Source organism: Anolis carolinensis, chromosome 1, assembly GCF_035594765.1.
Source record: "Anolis carolinensis isolate JA03-04 chromosome 1, rAnoCar3.1.pri, whole genome shotgun sequence".
Classification (NCBI taxonomy): domain Eukaryota; kingdom Metazoa; phylum Chordata; class Lepidosauria; order Squamata; family Dactyloidae; genus Anolis; species Anolis carolinensis.
In genome coordinates, this window is record NC_085841.1 from 165948531 (window position 1) to 165969371 (window position 20841).

General features: G+C 40.0%; 1 protein-coding gene across 1 annotated transcript in view; it reads left to right on the top strand.

Annotated features, from left to right (window-relative positions):
• ctnna1 (catenin alpha 1) overlaps positions 1–8430 on the top strand; it is a 102870-nt gene extending 94440 nt beyond the window's left edge. The window contains exons 16-18 of the mRNA XM_003215256.4: positions 2111–2216; positions 3971–4105; positions 7060–8430. Coding sequence (XP_003215304.1) covers positions 2111–2216; positions 3971–4105; positions 7060–7347 — 529 coding nt within the window. The 3' untranslated portion in view covers positions 7348–8430. The remainder of the gene's footprint in view (positions 1–2110; positions 2217–3970; positions 4106–7059) is intronic.
• The last annotated feature ends 12411 nt before the right edge of the window (positions 8431–20841 follow it).

Sequence of the window (20841 nt, forward strand, 5' to 3'; positions counted from 1 at the left end):
ATTCTGAAAGGGGGAGTGTGAACAACACTGAGTTGTATGAATCTTTATCAGTCAAGGATGAATTGGCCTTTCTGCAATCTGGTCTGACTAAAGGGTTTGAGGCCTAACATATTGAAAAGACAAGTGTCAGCTCAAGCCACAGTTCTGGGCAGTAAAGAGAAACCCATTATCTCACCTTCATGTGAAAAGATTTCTTAAAGGGATTAATTTACAGGCAGTACCAACAGTTCACAGATTCCCTTCTTGGGATTTCAGTCTGGTGCTAAATATGTTAACCAAGTCCTCATTTAAACTAGTGAACTACATTTCCTGTCTTTCAGAGTAATGTTGATAGTAGCAATAACATCAGCTGAAAGAGTTTCTGAATTGACACTGTTATCCATTAAAACAAATCTTGCAAGTTTGAAAGGGATGTTTACATTCATTATAGATCCATCCTTTATACCAAAGTTACTGTGGTTGAGAGTTAGGGCTCACATTTTAGAATGCCCACATTATGTCCAAATCCAGTTCTTCCTTTGAGAAAAAGTAGCATGTGAAAGTTTACATTTATTTATTTACTATATTTATATCCTGCTCTTCTCACCCCAAAGGGAATCAGAGTATGGCAAAAATTCAATTCCGCATTATACATACAAATCATAAATATAAACATCTCAAATTATAAAACAGTTAAAACATATAAATACAAAAAAAACAGATTGAAACATAGTGCCAAGTTCCATTCAGTGAAGAAAAAGGTTTATGGAATTATAAGAATCCTCATTTGTTTTTTACCATCCTAAAATTGTGGGCAATAAAGCATCTAAACAAATGTTTCTCCATACCTCACAACCTCTGAGGATGCCTGCCATAGATGTGGGCGAAACGTCAGGAGAGAATACTTCTAGAACATGGCCATACAGCCCAGAAAACATACAACAACCCCATCTAAACAAATCATTTCAAGCTAGATAAAAAGTTATATTTATGTATGCTAAAGTACCAAGACTATGACATGTCTGGGCATGCTCAACTCAATTCATGGAGATTACTAAATTTTATAGAGTATCAGTATCATTAGGGTGTTTGTAAAACAGTGAGATGGAAGGAGCTATCCATTTTTGTCTGCCATTATAAAGTTGACAAATACAAATTGGTTCAGGAAGGGATAGTTCTTCAAGAATTGTTACAATAGGATAGTGATAGTTAGACCCACCCAAGAGGTGAGGGTTAGATTTATCCCATATGTAGTGGGTTGTTCTTTCAGCCTACCTAGGAATAAGAGGTTGATATCTTAAATGGTCATTTTAGAGAGGCTGAAGGAGCAATCATTGCTTACCCGAGGGATACATTTAAAAAAAAACCTTCCATGCTCTCCCTATTCTTTTTTTATTCACTGCCTCTATCCAATTTAGCAAGACTATGAAGAGAAACTGAAGGGAGAGAGAGTGGACATTTTAGGGACTTCTGCCTCTTATCAGATTGGTGCAAGGACTTAACCCACAGGTCTTTATTGGTCCTCCAGCCTTCCTGATGGTTCAAGAAATCAAACTTCAGTTTTATTTTCTTTTTCTTTTAATTCTCAACACAGTATTATAACTCAAAAAACTTTAGTTATTAATGTCAGGTGAAAGGTTGTATAAGAAATGGAAATGTTAGTCCACCATGTGCATAGCTGAATAAACTTAAAATTACTAGAAAAGCCATGTTTTCTGAGATTTAAAATGTAAATTTTCTAAGTTGATTTAATGCAACTTGCAGCATTTAAGAACAGCTTATATTTGGTTTGTAATCTGAACCCCAGGCTAAAATGCAATTTGTTTCAAATCAAATGTAATAAGGTGAAGGCACTTAATGTTTGAGTAGTGAGGATTTATTTTGCATATAGCAATAATGGAATCATTCCTCCCAAAACATAATTATCTGACCATTATGATTTACCTGGGGATTTCTTTATTATAGGTTGGAATCTAAAGAAGTAATAATAGTACCAGAGCATTTGGGCATTCCCCATATAGTTTTTGATTTTATAATTTGAACAGCACACATGCAAATATCCTTGCCACCAAATCAAGCAGTCTGTTCATGAAGATAGTGAACAAATACCATGTTTTTTCCCACCCTTCAGAGGTAAAGGACCACTAAAGAATACATCTGATGTGATTAGTGCTGCCAAAAAAATTGCAGAAGCTGGATCAAGAATGGATAAACTAGGACGGACCATTGCCGATCATGTATGTTATGACTAAGTTTTCACAAACCTTCCGTTCATCTTTAATCTTGAGTTTTAGTTTCACAAGTACAAAAATCCTGTTTGTAGTATAGCATCTTTATGTCTAAAAATATTAAGTTCTCTATTCGTTAGTTTCTTTATTGATCTATGCAAATGTCTTTTGTAATGCTTAGCTGAATTTTTAAAACCTCCATATTTTTATTTTCATTTTGAATATTTCCTGAGGCTTTGCTTTCATTTCAGATGCTGTAGTTGGGATGCAGAGGTTTTTTCTATTTTCAAGCCATTGTTTTCAACTGTTTGTATCCAGTTCCATATCTTTCTAAGCCATTTTTTTTAAAAAGAAACATGTTCCTCAGTACATATCCGAGCATTCTCTAGCAAATCAAGCTCCTATTGTGTTTCAGTTTCCATTTATGAAAACTTATCTCCATAAACACTTGATAGGTTAAATCTAACTTCATATTAGAGAGACACCTTTATTGTAGAGCCCCACAAAGTGTTCTGGATCTCATTGGAAGTTCAGGAGACTTAAGAAATCTAGTCACAGAGCACAAAACCATAGATCCTTTTAGGACACTGCAGAATAAATAAGTTTGCCACTGTGCATGCCCCACTAGGAGTCTCAGCATTTTGCTTCTTGCAGCTACATCACATTGGGGAAACGTCTTTCCATTTGCAGTTAGATAATACTTTCTTACCATTTAGATGAATTTTCCTCCCTTTGGAGAACTTAATTCATTTCCGTTCTCCTTTCTATTGTTATCTTAATGCATTTGCCTTTTTTAATTCACTTCACACTGTGCATGTGGTTTGGTTTTGTCAAATATCAATGCTTAATATATTTTGTACTCAGATGTAGCTCTCTTCTATGCAGTGCTAAACATGTCAATGCTTTAAAGGTATACGTTTGTACTCTTCCTCATTTTAAACGGAAGTGTTAGAATGTAATGAATTTCTAATACAGATCTAGTCTTGCAGTGAACATCCAATTGTGCAAATTGAAACTGAACAGCATTTGCCAGGCCTCCTCAAACTGCGACCCTCCAGCTGTTCGGGTCTCCAACTCTGAATTCCTGACCATTGAACAGGCTGGCTAGGAGTTGGAGGCCCAAACAGCTCAAGGGTCGTAGTTTGAGGATGCCTGAAATGTGTGGTCATCACAAAACACTCCCATCTTTTGCCATTCCCTTCCAGCTTACCATTCCACATGGTAAAAGTCTACCAAATACTTGCCCAATGTTTGGAGCTAAAAACAAAAAATACTTTAATTATGTGTTGGTGAAGGCTTTAATGGCCAGAATCACTGGGTTGCTGTTGAGTTTTTGGGCTGTATGTCCATAGCCATACAGCTATATTTCTTAGTAGAAGTTTCCATTGGCAATGCATGCAAAGAATGTTATTGTTATACCTTTCCTTAGAATGTTGCTTGGACCAGCCTTTGGGTTCCCACCTAGCCATGAAGCTCAACTTAAGAGAATAAAATGGAACTGCCAGGCCCAGAAATAGTAAAATAATGCTATGTTCTTTAAATAAAAGTAGATAAAATAACACACTATGTAATATGCATGAACTAAAATCATTGGTAAACTGTGGAGTGAGCTTACCATTGCTGTTTGGTAGGCTCTCTTTCTGTACTGTGGAACACTTCTGTTAACAAGATGAGAGTGTTTTTATTACCTGAATCATTTATGTTATTGTTTTCAATGTTGTTCTCTTCAGCTTCTCTGCATTAAATTCCATACCTTTTTTCAGTGCCCAGACTCTGCTTGCAAACAAGACCTGCTGGCTTATTTGCAACGTATTGCTTTGTACTGCCACCAACTGAACATCTGTAGCAAAGTGAAGGCAGAGGTCCAAAACCTTGGAGGAGAACTCGTTGTGTCAGGGGTTCGTACATTTCTTGGATTTCTACTTTCGTTTCTTCTACATTTGACAGGCACACAAACTTACTCGTGTTAAAGTCTAGAAATCGTAGTAAAAAAATTGACCTCAAAATCTAAGTCAACTTATCCACGGATCAATGTGAATTTAGCAATAGAAGAACCATCTCTAAGTAGAACAGCAAAGGGCAAGATGTTAGTCAGTCCCAAGGGCACCTAAAAGAAGCACCAACCCCCTTTGTTTTGCCCTTTATTATTGCCTGGGTGGGGGAGAAGCTATAACATCCAGCAGGTTCCCTGAGACAACGTTGGTGCTTTCCCCTCTTACAGAATGACTCTTGACTAATCAAAATAATGACTCTCGGGTCACATCAAAATTTTGGCCCCAAATTCTGCCCTCAATTTATACATGAGATCAACTTATACACAAATATATACAATAAAATTCTAAATAAACTGCATTCTTCTGTTGCCAGTGTTGGGTTCACTCTCCCTTTGGAAAGATCACTGGATCATCTTCAGGGTTTTTTTTTACAACACTTCCAATTAGAGCCATGATTGTTATATATTACCATTATGTCAGAGACATAATTGCACGTTGCTGTAACTTTTTATAGATTCGTGTTTCTAGTTTCCTGTTATTCATAAAAGAAGCAAGTTCTGCTTTGAAATGATACTTAACACTGATTTCATATGGCATGGCATTGCTTTCTGAATACAGATATGTGCTCTTTCTTCTATTTGAAGCTCCCCTGCCAAAGTCTCAAAGCCTCTCCCATTGTTCAGTGTCTCTGCACTTCCATGCACTCTGATAAATTTCATTTGCACCCACTACACCCCAAAACAGTAGGAATTCTGCACCATTTCTAATCTTCAAATAAGGTTTGCAGAGTGGCAAAAGTATGAAGCCAGGTAAGCAAGGGCATGTGTCCACTTGCTCTTATACAGCAGCGCCATTTTCTCTAACACTTAAGGTAACATCTTATAGCTTACACTTTTCTGTCAGCTTTTCAAAGTCGAGGATTCTGTCTCTTCTTCCACTGAACTAAGTCTTTCCCAGAGCAGCTACTTTGACTTTTTCCTTTCACTAACCAGTCTATTCAAAAACAGCATTTGTTAATCAAATAACAATTTGGCACACATTCACTAGCAGATTACCTAAACCTTAACTGGTGAAATGGAAATCCTAGTAGCCCTTTGCATATCCTTGCCAGTGGTATAGCAAACATCTGACAGCAGTGTTATTGTTTAATGTTGTGTGTTTTGTTTTTGTAGCAGTTTTTTAAAAGCTGCTCTCACCGTCACAAGTTGAGACAATTACTTCCACAGTAAATAAAGCAGACTACATGGGTATGGGAGAAAGGAAAGGTTCCATTCATTAAACTTTGATGATAGCTACTAGAAATAACATGGTAACAGTAAATCCTGTCTTTGGGGAATAACCACAAACTGTGAAGCAAAAACAAATCAAGTGCCACTTAAATGAAAACTACTTTTCATGTGACAATAGGCTTCTTTTTCAGCTTCCTACCACCACCAGGAAGGAAATAAATGGTCATTGTAAAAAACACAACATGTATTGTTGTGCTTCTCTGCAAGCCATGCCCTTTTTGAAAGGTGATTTGGCAATCGATGGATGCATATTTGGTAGTTTGACAGCAAATAACATGTTCCTTTGGGTTTCACTGTGACTGTAAAAAACTGATTTGCCTTATGCATTTCTATCCAAGCTAGAATTCATAAAATGTGATTTAATATACACTGAAAAGCATGTATGTCAGAATTGTAGGTATCCTGTTAACTCTTGCTATATCTGCTGTCTTCCCATTAAATTGTTGTTTGTGGTATAGACACTTATTTGAGACTTTGAAAAACTGGTGCAGGGAGGGGGAGTTAAAATTGCAGAAGAGGTCAGGAATTCCATATAATTTGCTTGCTATTTTTATCCAGAGGGACTTTGCTACAGTACATATAGGAAGGCTCCTCAACCCCACCCAAAATTACCAGAATCTAAATAGGAGTGGATTACACTGACTTTGATTCTCCTTCCATACTATCTAGGTTTACATTTGTGGCCCTCAAGAAATTGAAAAACAGGGGCAGCTTTTCTCTGTTAATTTCACTACTCATTTTTAGGCCATTAAGAGCCTTAACCAGTTAGTAAGGAGAAAGATTACCAACAATTAGGCTTTGTGCTTCCTTTTTTCACAGGTTCTGAACATTGTTCCAAATCTCTCACATTCTCTCTTTTTTTTCTGAGTGGATTTGCATGTTTTTTTGACACCATAGTGATGTGAAGGTTCCTGTACAGAAGTTAATATGATACATATCAGGGCTGGCAGATGAACAATCTTATCCAAGATAAATGCAAGTATTGCATAGTGGTCACATCAACTACTGACACAAATCTATTTTGACATAGTAGAAACTTGTTAGAAACCTGTGTACAGTCAAGGTTTTTATTTCCATCTGTTAGTTACGTTGGTGAATCACTTAGGTAGATATCACAATCCATGTTAAACCTTACTAGATGTAAGAGCTCTGCATCAACTGATTTTTTTCCTAAATAATAAAAATATTACTTTAATCCAGCCTATTGCACTGTATGCAAGCATCTTTAGTTCATTCCCTTTCTAGTCTGTTCTCCAAAATACCTTGCACTCGAATATTTGCTTAACCATTATGATGGACCCTTTTTTCTAGTACTCTACCAAGTCTTTTTCTCCCATCACCCCACTGTTTCTAAGGCACATTAACTTTCACCATAAACTCATTTTGTATGAGAAAGGGGTTCAACCTACCAAAGAGGAAACATGAATGAACCTTTGATTATATAAAACATAGTTTTTCAATTTATTGATTTCCTATAATAAGAGGACCACTACTTTTCTCCTTTACCTAGTAGATTGCATTATGGATGTTATTTAAAGCTAAGGGGATTTCTTGCTTGTTTTATTTTAGGTGGATAGTGCTATGTCTCTGATTCAAGCTGCAAAGAACCTAATGAATGCCGTGGTACAAACAGTGAAGGCTTCTTATGTGGCGTCCACTAAGTACCAGAAATCTCAAGGGATGGCTTCTCTGAACCTTCCAGCTGTGTCTTGGAAAATGAAGGCTCCAGAGAAGAAACCACTAGTCAAGCGAGAGAAACAAGATGAAACGCAGACCAAAATCAAGCGAGCTTCTCAGAAGAAGCATGTTAACCCAGTGCAAGCACTCAGTGAATTTAAGGCAATGGATAGCATTTAAACAGAGAAGGTATTCTGGGTTTGGCCGCTACTATCTGCAGAATTACCACAGTGTTCTGTGGATTATGTTAAAAATCATTTACTTTAATATTTTGATAAAAGCATTTTAGAGTGAAAGAAGGTAAATAGATTTTAAAAGCATGACAATACAACTTTAAAATTACATGCTGGTTTAGTATGGAAGTACTATTTAGAATTCTGTGGTATTTTAGCTGACTTCTTAAAAGTAATAAATCCTGCTTTAAATCTATTCTATAACCAAAGAAAATTTTATCATAATATTAATCCTTTACATAGCTGAATCACGTCATTCCTTTTGGGAAAAAAGTGAGCCTTCTTAAACTTGAAAGTAGAATTGGGACATCTGGTTATATAGGTAATGCTGTGGGTTGGTAGAAAGTAAACTTTTTATTTCAGAATTGTTGGCAGAGTGGAAAATGCTAGTTGCTGCTTTGAACACTAAAACAATGCTAGAAAACAATTTTGCGAAAGTGATGTACTCTAATGTTCTTTTCTAATTTAAGCAAGTTTCCCCCTCTTTCTTTTGTAATGGAATACATTGATGCATTTGTTCTTGAGCTGTTGAAATCAAAGTTATTTTTATCAGCATGTGTAGAGGTGCACAGCAGGGAGTGGTGAGCATTTTCAGTAAGCCTCTTGTGAATGAGGGTTTCTCTGGAAGCCTGTGGGAAGACACTCCCAAAGAAACATGGTTTGTAATTCATAGTGCATCATGAAGAAACCCACTTGTTTCCTTTAGACAGGTAGAACGTTAGTTTGATTACAGATTACTGATGTACCTTGCCACAAGACTCTAATAAAGTTGCTTGTATAAACCAGTACAATAAACTTTGCATGTTTTCCCTTGGCATTCAGATGCCAATTCACCATTGTGTTCCTCTGGTAATCACTATGCATCCTGCCTTAAGCTTAAAAAGAAACCTAGCCAATCATTTTCATTCAGACTGCAACCTAGACATTATTTGTCATATTGGGAGCTTCTTGGTATAATTTTGCTGTTTTGAAATTTTTATGGATTACTGTTTTTATATCTTTTCCAATAAAGTCTGGGATTAAAAAAACAGTTATACGGATCAGAGCTGGATGTTTTGTTTTCCTAATTCCTCAATGAACTCTGTGACTTACTACAATAGTTTTAAGGAGCAATTTGTGATCCTTTATTAGTAGATAATACCAGGACAACTTCTGTTTCATAACGTCACAGACAGCTAATCTATTCTTCCCCAATAGTTGATACCATGTGCCACTGGGAAAAGACATTAATGGGTTAATCAGCTTGGTTTCCTAGCTCAATATTGAAATATTTGTTCCAAGCTTTAGATGGTTTGCAGTTCTCTGTTTGTCCATCATAAATACTTACACCAAATAGACATGCTTGAAAGAGAATTCATTAGAAGAGTAATATTGATGTAGCTTCATCATGGTAGCTATGTTTTCAGTATGGACAACTGAGAAAATGTTTAAGAGTGCAGCAAACTACTGTAGCGGCACTGCGTTGAGCACATGCAAAACCAGTAAAGCAAGATTGCATGATTGATTCCTTTACGTACACAAGATAGTTAGGCTGGTTTGGTCAGGAATACTTACAGTGAAGCAAAATATCCTCTTAGTGGCTAATCCTCTCACAACTGAAGGTTGGTAGCAGCTGACGTAAACCTTTAACTGCTTTAGAAGAATCACTTCAGTTGTGAAATATTTGAATCTGATAGATCTCAGTTGGGTTACAGGATCAGATAAATCCATTGGTTTGAACACTTAGCCCCCTTCTACATTGCCATATAATCCAGATTATCAAAACAGATGGATGGATGGAAGGAAGGAAGGAAGGAACCCCCCAACAACAATGAAAGAACAATACAATATTTAAAAATAAGAACAGTTTTAACCAACATAAACCTATCAGGATTTCAATGGGAAGTGTGGACATGCTTCTGGCCAATGAGATAGTCAAGTTAATTAGGAAAGTTGTTTTTGTGTGCCTTCAAGTGATTTCAAATTTTGGGCGAGCCTAGGTCTAAAACTGAGGGTAGGGGCCAGGTAAATTACCTTGGAGGGCCGCGTGAAGGGGTCACTTGGCCTTGGCCAAAGTGACTCCATTTTAGAATGCCTGTCTGCTTTAAAAATCCAGGGATCAGTCTGTCCCCCATAAGTATAAAGTTTGCAAACTTGCTGTCTTAGGACATCATGTGTTTATGTTTAAGCAAGAATTCAGTTGTGGTCAGCCGATTCTGAGAAATGTATGCAATATATAAATTACATGTGTTTTGCTTGCACCTGTCGAAAGTTGTGGTTAGAAGTTGTTGACAACTCAGGAAATTCTAGCTCACCACAAACTGAACTGGGAATTTCCAGTAAAATTTAGTTCAGAAAGAGGAACTAGAAATCTGTAAACAACCAGGGTATAAAAAGGACCCCAGAGCTTGAGTCGGGGGAGACGATCTTTACTGACCCCACCACTACGTGTGGTCATCGTCTACCTGTAGCTACAAATAAAGGTGTTTTTGTCCTCAACCTTTGGACTCCGAGTGATGACTCATAACAGCTTGGTAAGAACCCGGCAATTTATAGAGTGATTGGGGGGAATTCCCAAATCACCCCTTTCATTTCTGGCGCCCAACGTGGGGCTCGAAATTTTGGGATTTGTAGTTTTGCCAAGACTCTGTTGAAGTCCACTCGGAGTTGCTCTTGGGAGCAAGGCGTGCTCCCTCCCCTTCCAGGGTGCTGCGTACGGTCCGCACCGAGACGTGGCCACGGCCTCTTAATAGAGGTAAAGACCGGTGGTTCCCTTCACATCACCCGAGGTAAGGGAAGGCGTGCTCTCCTCCAAAACAGAAGTTGTGAGACAACCACCACTCGTGGAAAGGCGGCCGCCGCGGGACGGGACGAAAATTAGGCAAGTATACCTCTTGAACCGCTTGTTGTTGTTGTTGGGTTGATCTTTCACACCCCAGTGGGTGGGAAAGAAGAAGCTTTGCGGGGAGGGAAGTTTTAAATTGTAAAGATAGTTCCAGGTCCCGTAGGAATCCCTTGGGAACCAAGAGAACCCCATAGGGAGAAAAGAGCTCTAGGAAAGACCTGAAAAGGGAGATCCAATCGGGTCTAGGAGGCAAACCCTAGTAACAAGACGTGCACGGGTGATCCAAACACGGTCCGGGGGCATACTCCATTAGGAAATTGGTTTTTTTACATACCACCATGGGTGGGAAAGAATCAAAAGAATCGGGAGGGTCCATGACCCCCCTCCAATGTATGTTAAATAATTTTGAGCAATTTAAGAAGTACACTACTGAGAAAGGAATGAGGCCAAATAAGTTGCGTGCGTTGTGTGAGTTAGAATGGGTCTCATTTCCCCTCACTCCCCAGTGGCCTTCCAAAGGTTCACTCGATCCTGTTCTGATTTTAAGTGTTTATAGATTTGTTGCAGACGTGCATCCAAATCAGTTCAAATACATCTCTGCTTGGTATGATGTGGTGCGAAAACAACCTGAATGGTTGGGAGAATGTGAATGCATGAATGTGGATGATGTGATGACCGAGAGGAAGAGAGGAGTTGGTTCAGGTGATTCCCAAAGGGAAATTGACACCCCAATGGGAAAGAAATGGGGAAGGCAGTACCTCCCCTATCCAAATTCAGGGGATCCGGCCCATGAACCTATGCCGGCTCGCCCATATACACCTGCCCTCTATCCTCCACTGTCACCACTTAAAGGGGGAGGTGCAATGGGGAGATTCCACCCCACTGCAGCTGCTAGAGTCCCTGTGCGGGAGCCTGTGATGGGTTCTAGCCTCGGACCATACCTACCCCCGGAAGAAAGTGAATGGAATCTGAATGGAGCAAAAGCACAGGCACTTGAGGAATTGGAGCAAATGAGAAGGGCTCGTAGGTATGGAAAGTTAAGTGAAGTTGAGTCACCACAGCTGGTGCCCATTTCTCCAGATGATCAAGGGAACCATAGGTTTGGAACTAGGAATCTGTTTCAGTATAAACCCTTCACCTCTCTAGATATTTTGAATATCAAAAAGGCCCGCCCCGCTTGGACAGAAGATCCAAGGGGCATGGCAAATCTGGTTGAAGGTATCATTCTGACACATAATCCTAGTTGGATGGATTTGAAGCAGTTGATAGAAATGTTGCTGACCGCAGAAGAAAGAGTGTTGTTGACTCAAGTAGGTAGACAAGAGGCTGTGAGAGAACATGCAAACTCAAATAGTTTAGATGCTGTTGATGTATACCAGGAAAAAGTGTTCCCAGTGAGAGTAGACCCTCGATGGGATCCAAATACAGCAAATGGTAGGGATTCTTTGAGATTGTACCAGAAGTTAATTGTTTGTGCTTTGAAGAAAGGAACTCTAAGAGTTCCCAATGTAAGAAGGATTTACCAGATGGAACAGGAGCAGGATGAAAGTCCGGTGGCATTTTTGGAGAGGCTTAGAGAAGCATTTGAGAAGTTTTCTCCTTATGATATGAAGGATTGGAATGATCATGCCGATGGAAAGATAGTGTTGAAAAGTGTTTTCATCAGCCAATGTTGGCCAGACATACGGAGAGAGTTGCAGAAGGAGGTGGGGTTGGCCCACCTGACATTAGAAAGGATATTGGAAATTGCAAATCAGGTTTATTTGTCTCGAGAGGCTATGCAAGTGAAACGGGAGGAGGCGAGAGCGTCTCATAGAGCCAAGGTTTTGGCTGCTGTGTTCCAGGGAGACCAGCCCAGTTGGGGCCCGGTTGCAGCCGGGCTAGTGGACCCAGCCCTGGATGTTTATGGGCTGGCGTCTTGTTGTTAAAATGTAATTCTTTAAGTCCTTAGTAGTTGATTTCGCCGAAGATGCCAAGGGTCTAGAGTTTTGTGATTATATACTCAGGGTGGGGGTGCCAACCACTGCTGAGAGAGTTGTAGAGGTCAGGCGTGCCATGTCAAGGGATGCAATCCCTAGGTACGGGATGCTCTACACATTGGGGTTGACAATGGCCTAGCCATTTGTTCACCAGGTGGCAAAGGCTCTGCCTTTGTGCACCAGGTCCTTGGGTGCCTAACTCAGTTGTTAGGAACCGCTTGGAAGTTGCATTGTGTTATTGACCTTAGTCTTCGAGGAAAGAACGAACAGGGCTCTGAAGGGAAGTCCAATCTCTGGACATGTTGTTAAAATAAACTATATAAGTATGCTGGTGTCATCCCTTTTCCCGTTACTGCGCTACATTTTTTTCTTACCAGGAGACCAGGGTTGGCTGAAAAATTGGCAGTGTAATCCCCTCGGCTAAGGTGGAAAGAACCACTGGAGGCGTTCGACCACTGGAGGTGGTCCTGATAACTCCTACTACTGTGAAGTTAAGAGATGTGAAGCCGGGGTACATTACACTTGCATCAAAAAGGGACTACACCACCAAAGATCCTGACTCCTGGAAGGTAAACCTGCATAAGGACAATCCACTCAAACTCACACACCCTAAGGGTCAAGCTACCAAGAGCTGCCCTGAAGAGGAGGGGCCCGAAGCTACCTAGAGCTAGCCCCAGAGGTCAGGTTACCAAGAACCGCCTTGAAGAAGGAAGGAGGGTACACTTCCGAGAGTGTCCCAAAAGACCGAATGGACACTTGGGTTTGGGTGTGGGGAATTGTGGGTACCTGTGTGGGTTGTATTCTGTTTCTGTGTTGGCTAAAGTGTTGTAATATTGAGGACAAACACAAGGGTAAAGATGAGGACACAATTGTGCTTTTTAATGTTGATCATGATGCCGTTGGTGCAGGCACATATGGGTTGGGACAGGAACATGTTCCACCAACTAATTAAAGATATAGTAAAGGAAGCAGAAGTAAAAGACTGCTGGGTTTGTGCCCATAGCCCTCGTTCCCAATATGAGGGTTGGGTCATGAAAGCAGGTCCATTGCTGGATCTAAGTGGATGGAAACTGTTCACCCCTTGGACATACGCTGACCATGAGGGGTTGACTGATTCAGCTCAATTTATGTTGGCCCATGATGAATCTGCACCAACCGCATCAGCTTGTTTGACACGATCAAAAGATGGGATCTCAGAGATTGAACATAAGAATTATCCCCAAGCCACCCTTATAGAGGTAGGAGATTACCCCCATTGTAAATTTCTCTCTCCCTGTATACTATGACAATATACACCATAGAGTTAAACAGCCACAACCACAAAGATTAAGAAGGCAAGCTTCCTCGCCAGAGGGTGATGACAAGACACCACCCTCTCGTCCGGCACGTAATGGGAAAGCAAATAACCCCCCTAAGATGTATGTGGTTAAGCCCGGGTCGGAGCTGCCTCAGGCAGCAATTCAGCCACCTGTGGCGGGAGCGGCGGCTCCACCACAACTGCCTGTGGGTGGTGCTGAACCTTCACCACGATCACCAGTGGCGAGAGCTGCACCCCCACCGCGGCAAGATCTGGTCCGGACACGAGGAAACTTCCCAATGGAATATCAAATTCCTGGTAGGCCAAGGCCCGGTATTTTGCTTGACAACCATGCCATGGGAGGATTGCCTCCGGGATATTTCTGGATATGTGGGAAGTGGGGAGGTAAAGTCTTGCCCCCACTGTGGGTTGGTACCTGCACCATTGGTACCCTAGTCCCCACCAATATTGAGATACACCCGCGAGAGCAGCCCCTGCAAGCATTGGGAGCAACTGACCGGTGGAACAGGCCTAAAAGATCATATGATGAAAAACGTGGCTACAATCCTGATAATACGTACCTAAATGAGGGAGAACGATTTGGAGCAATTCTGTTTCCTTGGGTGGGAGCTGCCCTAAATGTTAAACAACTGAGAAGGATTTCCGCACAGCTGGAAATTATGGCTAATCAGACTGTCTTTGGCATAAAAGCACTCCAGACCGAAATTGATTCATTGACAGGAGTTCTCATGCAACACAAGATGGCGCTAGATTACCTTTTGGCGGCAGAAGGCGGTTTATGTGTATGGTTAAATATAACCTGCTGCCATTACATCAATGAGTCTGGAGTTATTGAATCTGATGTGGCCAAGATTAACAGCGTTGTCTTCACCATAAGGGCTAAATACACCCCAAAGGGAACCGGCTGGATTGATTGGCTTTTGAATTTTTTTCCGGATATCTGGTGGCTGAGGGACCTCATCAAAATATTGTTTGTAATTTTGCTGATTGTAATTCTTGCCTTGCTTTTTCTGCCATGTATCATGTTGTGCTTGAGAAACATGGTTGCCAGACTGATCACTGATATTTTCACTCAGCGCAGGGAAGTTCAGCGTGTCATGTACATGCAGTTAAACACCATGGAACAAGACACCACCCCACTGTAATTGGGAAGGTGAAATAGCCTGTGTAACCAAGAAAATGTCTTCCTTGGTTACAAGAAAAAACGGGGGAATGAAGGGGTCACTTGGCCTTGGCCAAAGTGACTCCATTTTAGAATGCCTGTCTGCTTTAAAAATCCAGGGATCAGTCTGTCCCCCATAAGTATAAAGTTTGCAAACTTGCTGTCTTAGGACATCATGTGTTTATGTTTAAGCAAGAATTCAGTTGTGGTCAGCCGATTCTGAGAAATGTATGCAATATATAAATTACATGTGTTTTGCTTGCACCTGTCGAAAGTTGTGGTTAGAAGTTGTTGACAACTCAGGAAATTCTAGCTCACCACAAACTGAACTGGGAATTTCCAGTAAAATTTAGTTCAGAAAGAGGAACTAGAAATCTGTAAACAACCAGGGTATAAAAAGGACCCCAGAGCTTGAGTCGGGGGAGACGATCTTTACTGACCCCACCACTACGTGTGGTCATCGTCTACCTGTAGCTACAAATAAAGGTGTTTTTGTCCTCAACCTTTGGACTCCGAGTGATGACTCATAACAGCTTGGTAAGAACCCGGCAATTTATAGAGTGATTGGGGGGAATTCCCAAATCACCCCTTTCAGCGTCCGGCCCACGGGCCTTAGTTTTGGAACCCCTGCTTTAGTGGTTAGGTAGCAGGGACAGAGGGATATGTATCACTCACCACACTTCATGTCAATCACATAAAGGAATGCATTAAAATACTTAAAGCACCAGGAATACCATAAAACTAGAAATCAGGCATTGGAATTTTTGAGCATTCCTGTACTTGATATACTATGCTGTGAAAGAGTTCTAGTAACAGTCTGCAGAGTACCGGGACAAGAGATTAACCATCTGATCACAGTATGTTCCATTGTTTTGTATACATATTCCTGTAAATTCTGACTTCATTTGCTTTAGAACTGCATCTGCCAGATCAAGCTTTGGCTCCCAGATGAATTATTTGTCCATATTCCAATTAATCTAAAATCATTTTGCCAAGTTCATATTGCGAACTAATCTGAGACTGTCCTCTGTGTTTTATGCTAACCTCAGTTATCTTTCCTCTTCAAACTGCAAGCCTAAACCAGGGCATTCTTCAAGCTAACTGGAGAGTAAGAGTTAGCTGCGGATAATATGCCTCGAGGGCTTCAGAGTCAATGATGTAGTAAAAATCCAAAGGCTGCGAGAGGGACAAAAAGCACAGCCGTGGTTCTGTAAAGGCATGTAGAATGGCTAAAATTACTCAGGCTTACAAGGCACAGAGGGAAAGGGGACAAAGAGCACCTCACGTTTTACAGCCAGGACCCTGGATGAAATGCGGTTATGCAGTTGCACAAATGGCCATACAGTTCTGCTCTTGGCAATACATAAGAGCAAACCAAGATCTTTTGATTTCAATGTAAAAGAAAGTGATAGCTTGGAAAAGAACAGTGTAATGGGAATGTAAAGAAGAGAATTGAAGCTTCATTCTATTTTCCCATCTTTCAGAATAATGGGGTGCAGCATTTCTTTGCTTGAGGAGGTAGTAAAGATTAATGTGGTTGTAATAATTGTTACCCCTATTCCCACCCCTGCTTTCTGGGCTTGTAGGAAACATGGATGTCTCAGCATTTAGACCAGAGCTTTCCAAATCGTGTATAGTGACATGTTTGTGTATCGGCTGCATGTGTAGGCGTGTCATGTGAATGTAATGAGAAAACTCTGACTCTGAAAAATAAGCAAGAAATCATATATTTTCAAATATATTAATGAAAAGTTTTCATGAGATACATTGTTTCCCCATACAGTTCATATCTCATAAGGGGTTGATTCCACCTCCGGTTTACTAGGAAACCTGAGTTACCATGTCGCAAAATGGAGCATGTTTAAAAAGGTCTGTCACCAACATGACACGTTTGGAAAGCTCTGATATGGACAGTAAGAGCAGATAATCCTGAGATCAAGTTCGATGATCAGGACTGTTGGGTTCGCAGTCTTTTTAACAGGACTTTATTGTACAAAGCAGCAATTCCATGGCAGTTGCTCTATCATAGATAGCAGATAGAATCTAGCAAGACCACCTTCAATATTGTATTGTCTTGATTTGTGAAATCTCACTGCTTTGGCAATCCATGGTCCGGCAAGTGCACTTCCTCGTACCCTCCTAACCTTTCCTTTCTGCACCCAAAGCAGATGGACAGCAAGGATGAGTGTGGTGCCATGTGATAGGGACTGTCACCAAAAGTGGTGGTCCAGCTTCAATGTCGGTTTGCCTGCTTCGTTTCATGGAGTCCTTACTAATTCAGAAACGTCATTTCATTACCAAAGTGTCAATGAGTACTGTAGGTATGTCAACCACTGTTGCGTTAGGAAATCCATCTACTATGCACAGCATTTTTATATTTTATTGTAATATAATATGTAATTTTATTGTAAGAAGAAGAAAAAATATCAAATAGGTGGGCTTTATCTAGAAAACTCAATTTCTACTACAGTAGAGTCTCACTTATCCAACATTGGCTTATCCAACATTCTGGATTATCCAACGCATTTTTGTGCTCAATGTTTTCAATACATCATGATATTTTGGTGCTAAATTCGTAAATACAGTAATTACTACGTAGCATTACTGCCTATTGAACTACTTTTTCTGTCAAATTTGTTGTATAACCTGATGTTTTGGTGCTTAATTTGTAAAGTCATAACCTAATTTGGTGTTTAATAGGCTTCTCCTTAATCTCTCCTTATTATCCAACGTATTCACTTATCCAACGTTCTGCTGGCCCGTTTATGTTGGATAAGTGAGACTCTACTGTATTTAGAAGTTATTTCCCTGTTATTCCTTCCCTTTGCAGCTGTAAGCTATAAATCTACCAGGCAAAGACAAATATGTCCTAGCTAATGAGAAAGTTTCATTCTCCAGCAGCCCCCAATACGCAAGTAAATATCTGTATGATAACACCTATCATAATGCATAGCACAAGCTATACATACAGCAGATGGAGAACAAACATGCTCCTGATAGTTGGGAAATGCAACACAGTTAGTAAACATACCCATTAATAGAGAAAAATAGGCTCTTGGCTTTGTCCAGGTGATGGGGCAATGGTAATGGAGATCAAGGACTATCTTCTCAAAGCCTAGGCCAACAGTCTCTCATACATTCTAGTTTGCTAAAATGGGTGTATTTTAAGGTGAAAAATCACATCTCTCTTGTATAAGCTCAGTTTCCTGTCAGACTTCAGCTCTTCCTGTCAGCTACCACAGATGTATTATGGCTACCTTTCTTCCACTAAGCTCATGTGTTATGCGTTCCCTTCTAACTTAACTTTATGCTATACTGGTGTATTCTAGTAACCATCTTACTCCCCAGCAGCTGCTAAACATAATATAATGCGCTCTATTGCATTGTCCTCTTGTCCTAGTGTGAGTTGTCACAGAACTGATTTACTTACTCTTCCTCGGAATATGAATTTTTATGGTGCTATGAAGGACTATATTTTATGCATGATCATTTCAAAATCTAAGTAAAATACTAAGAGGCATGAATTTAGCCTTATGCGGCATGGTGGCTGATTGCTTTTGCCCTTGAAACACCAAGGCAACAATCCTAAGCATGTGAGTTTGATATTGCATCATTGTTGACTTCTGGACTTTTTTCCAAGAGAATCCTGTGATCAAGTTAATCTGTATCTTCCAATTTTACACAGTGAAGAAAATTCAAAGTACAGCAGCGTCTCGCTTATCCAACATAAATGGGCCGGCAGAATGTTGGATAAATGAAAATGTTGGATAATAAAGAGGGATTAAGGTAATATTGAATGTCAAATTACCTTATGATTTTACAAATTAAACATCAAAACATGTTTTACAACAAAGGGACAGAAAAAGCAATTCAATTCATAGTAACATTATGTAGTAATTACTGTATTTACGAATTTAGCACTAAAACATCACAATATATTGAAAACATTGACTACTAAAATGCAGACTGCGTTAGATAATACAGAACGTTGGATGAGCAAAGATTGGATAAGCGAGACTACTGTAGGTTGAAACTCCGCTAAATCTGATTCACTGATGCTCATATAACAGGAAGTGTAACTACAGGAAATTGATATACTGGGCATAAGTGCATATACTGGTACACATACTAGGAGTCCGAAGAGCATAATCTGTCCCAATTCATCCAAACCTTAGAGAAGTTCTGCACCTGGCCAAAGAACATATAGATTAGGATTAGAAATAGCCCATTCTCACCCACTCTGATCATACTGGCTGAGCCTGAGACTTTTACAATTATTATTGACAGAGCTCTGTGTGTTTGGCTTTAAATCAGAGTTGATGGCCAGCAAGCACTTCATGTTGCAAATGTGATCACAGATTCTTGTGATACAAAGTAAAGGGCTTGGAAAACTTACATCTCCCAGCATCTGACCAAGGGTTTCCAAACCCTTAAAAAACTGTTTGGTTTTCTACTTTAAATCTGGAAATTTCCTAATTGAGACCTAGCCTCCAACCACTGTAGCTTTACAAAGAAAAGGCATGATAGAACAGGCTGTCTTGAACTACGACCACCCCTTCCACAGCCAAAGAGATTCTCTATCTCTTGGCATTGGCTACTTGTGTAGGCACTTTTATCAAATATTTAATTCAGCATGGGTCCAGTTCATTAAAAGGTAAGGACTCCTGGGCTCGGGAATCTGGTGAGATTACAGTAATTTATTCACATCTATGCGTCACATGGGGGTTGACTTGGAGGAGAGCACTAGAAGGAATTGAAAGCATCTACAACTATTATTCCCCGTAATAGCTAACTCAGCTGGTGGGTGCAAACATATTATAACCAACAGTGGAGCCAGTAGAAACTGAAAAATAAAGCAGGTTTTAACATGCACCTTTTTTTAAGGAGAAAAGAAAGCTCGGAATGTACCATCATTTAAAAAACCCACAAGGGCTAAGCAGTCTTGATGCCGGAAATTTGGAATCCCGTAGTTACCAAAGGATACCTGGTAAGCTTCGCTAACTGAATATTTTGAATCGGAAACCAGGAATCTCACCAGGTTAAAGTCAAATGACATAGATTTTATTCAATTTGTGCAAAAGGGACACTCGCACAGCATGGATGCTCGAAGGGTACAAATGTAAAGGCATAATCATAAGCAGACATTTTTATACACAAGAATTCTTATGCACTAATATTGCTATATTTCAAAACTTTCTCCCTTTCCCTGATTGGCCAGTGCCGAGAAGCCGGCTGGCATCCTCCAGGCCTTTAATTGGTCAGGAGGCAGGTCCAATGGGCTGATAGAGATGGTCTTGGAGGTGGTGAGGTCTCCAGGGGTTACGCCAACCCATGAGTATATAGTAGGTGTGAACGAAAAAAATCGTAAAAGTTGTTAATAGTAATAAATTCGTTAAAATAGATTCGAAAGGGATTCCGAGGTGGTCTGGCGCTTCGGAATTAACCTTCCAATTCGAAGCATTGGTGCCCATGCCTCCAAATACCTTCATATAACCTTTGGATATATGAGAAAGTGTTTTAATTCAACCAACCTTTGCTATTCAGGAGAGAAATCCCCCTTCCCATTTTGGAGTGGTTGCTGGGCTTGCAAAAGTGGAGGAAGGATCTCCCTTGCAAACCACTTCATCTTCCTGCGCTTAAACCTGGGCTTGCAAAAGTGGAGGGAGCCTGGATAATTGCAGAACTCTCCACCCAATGGCAGGGAATGCAAACTAACATCACCCTGCTAAGGATTTTCCACAATTCCCCCCAATTATTTTAAAAGGTGCTTTTAGGATGTTTTTAAGATGTTTTTTTAAAAGATGTTTTTAAAATGTTTTTTAAATTGTTGATTTTAGCCGGTTCTTGTAAGCCGCTCCGAGCCCTAGGGGAGTGGCGGCATATAAGTTTGAAAAATAAATAAATAAATAAATTACCCCATTATTATTATTATTATTATTATTATTATTATTATTATTACTTTTCTCTCTAGATTTGAGACAGAAAGGGACTCACGTTTTATATATATATAATAGTATCATTCTGGGAAGGGAAAAGGTTGCATTTTAATTTTCTATGTTTTAGTAGTATTCCTTTTAAAATTCACTCTATATTTGTGTGTATATGACATGTGTAAGACCCATCCACTCCTGAGTGCAGGTCGAAACCCACTCCTAGAT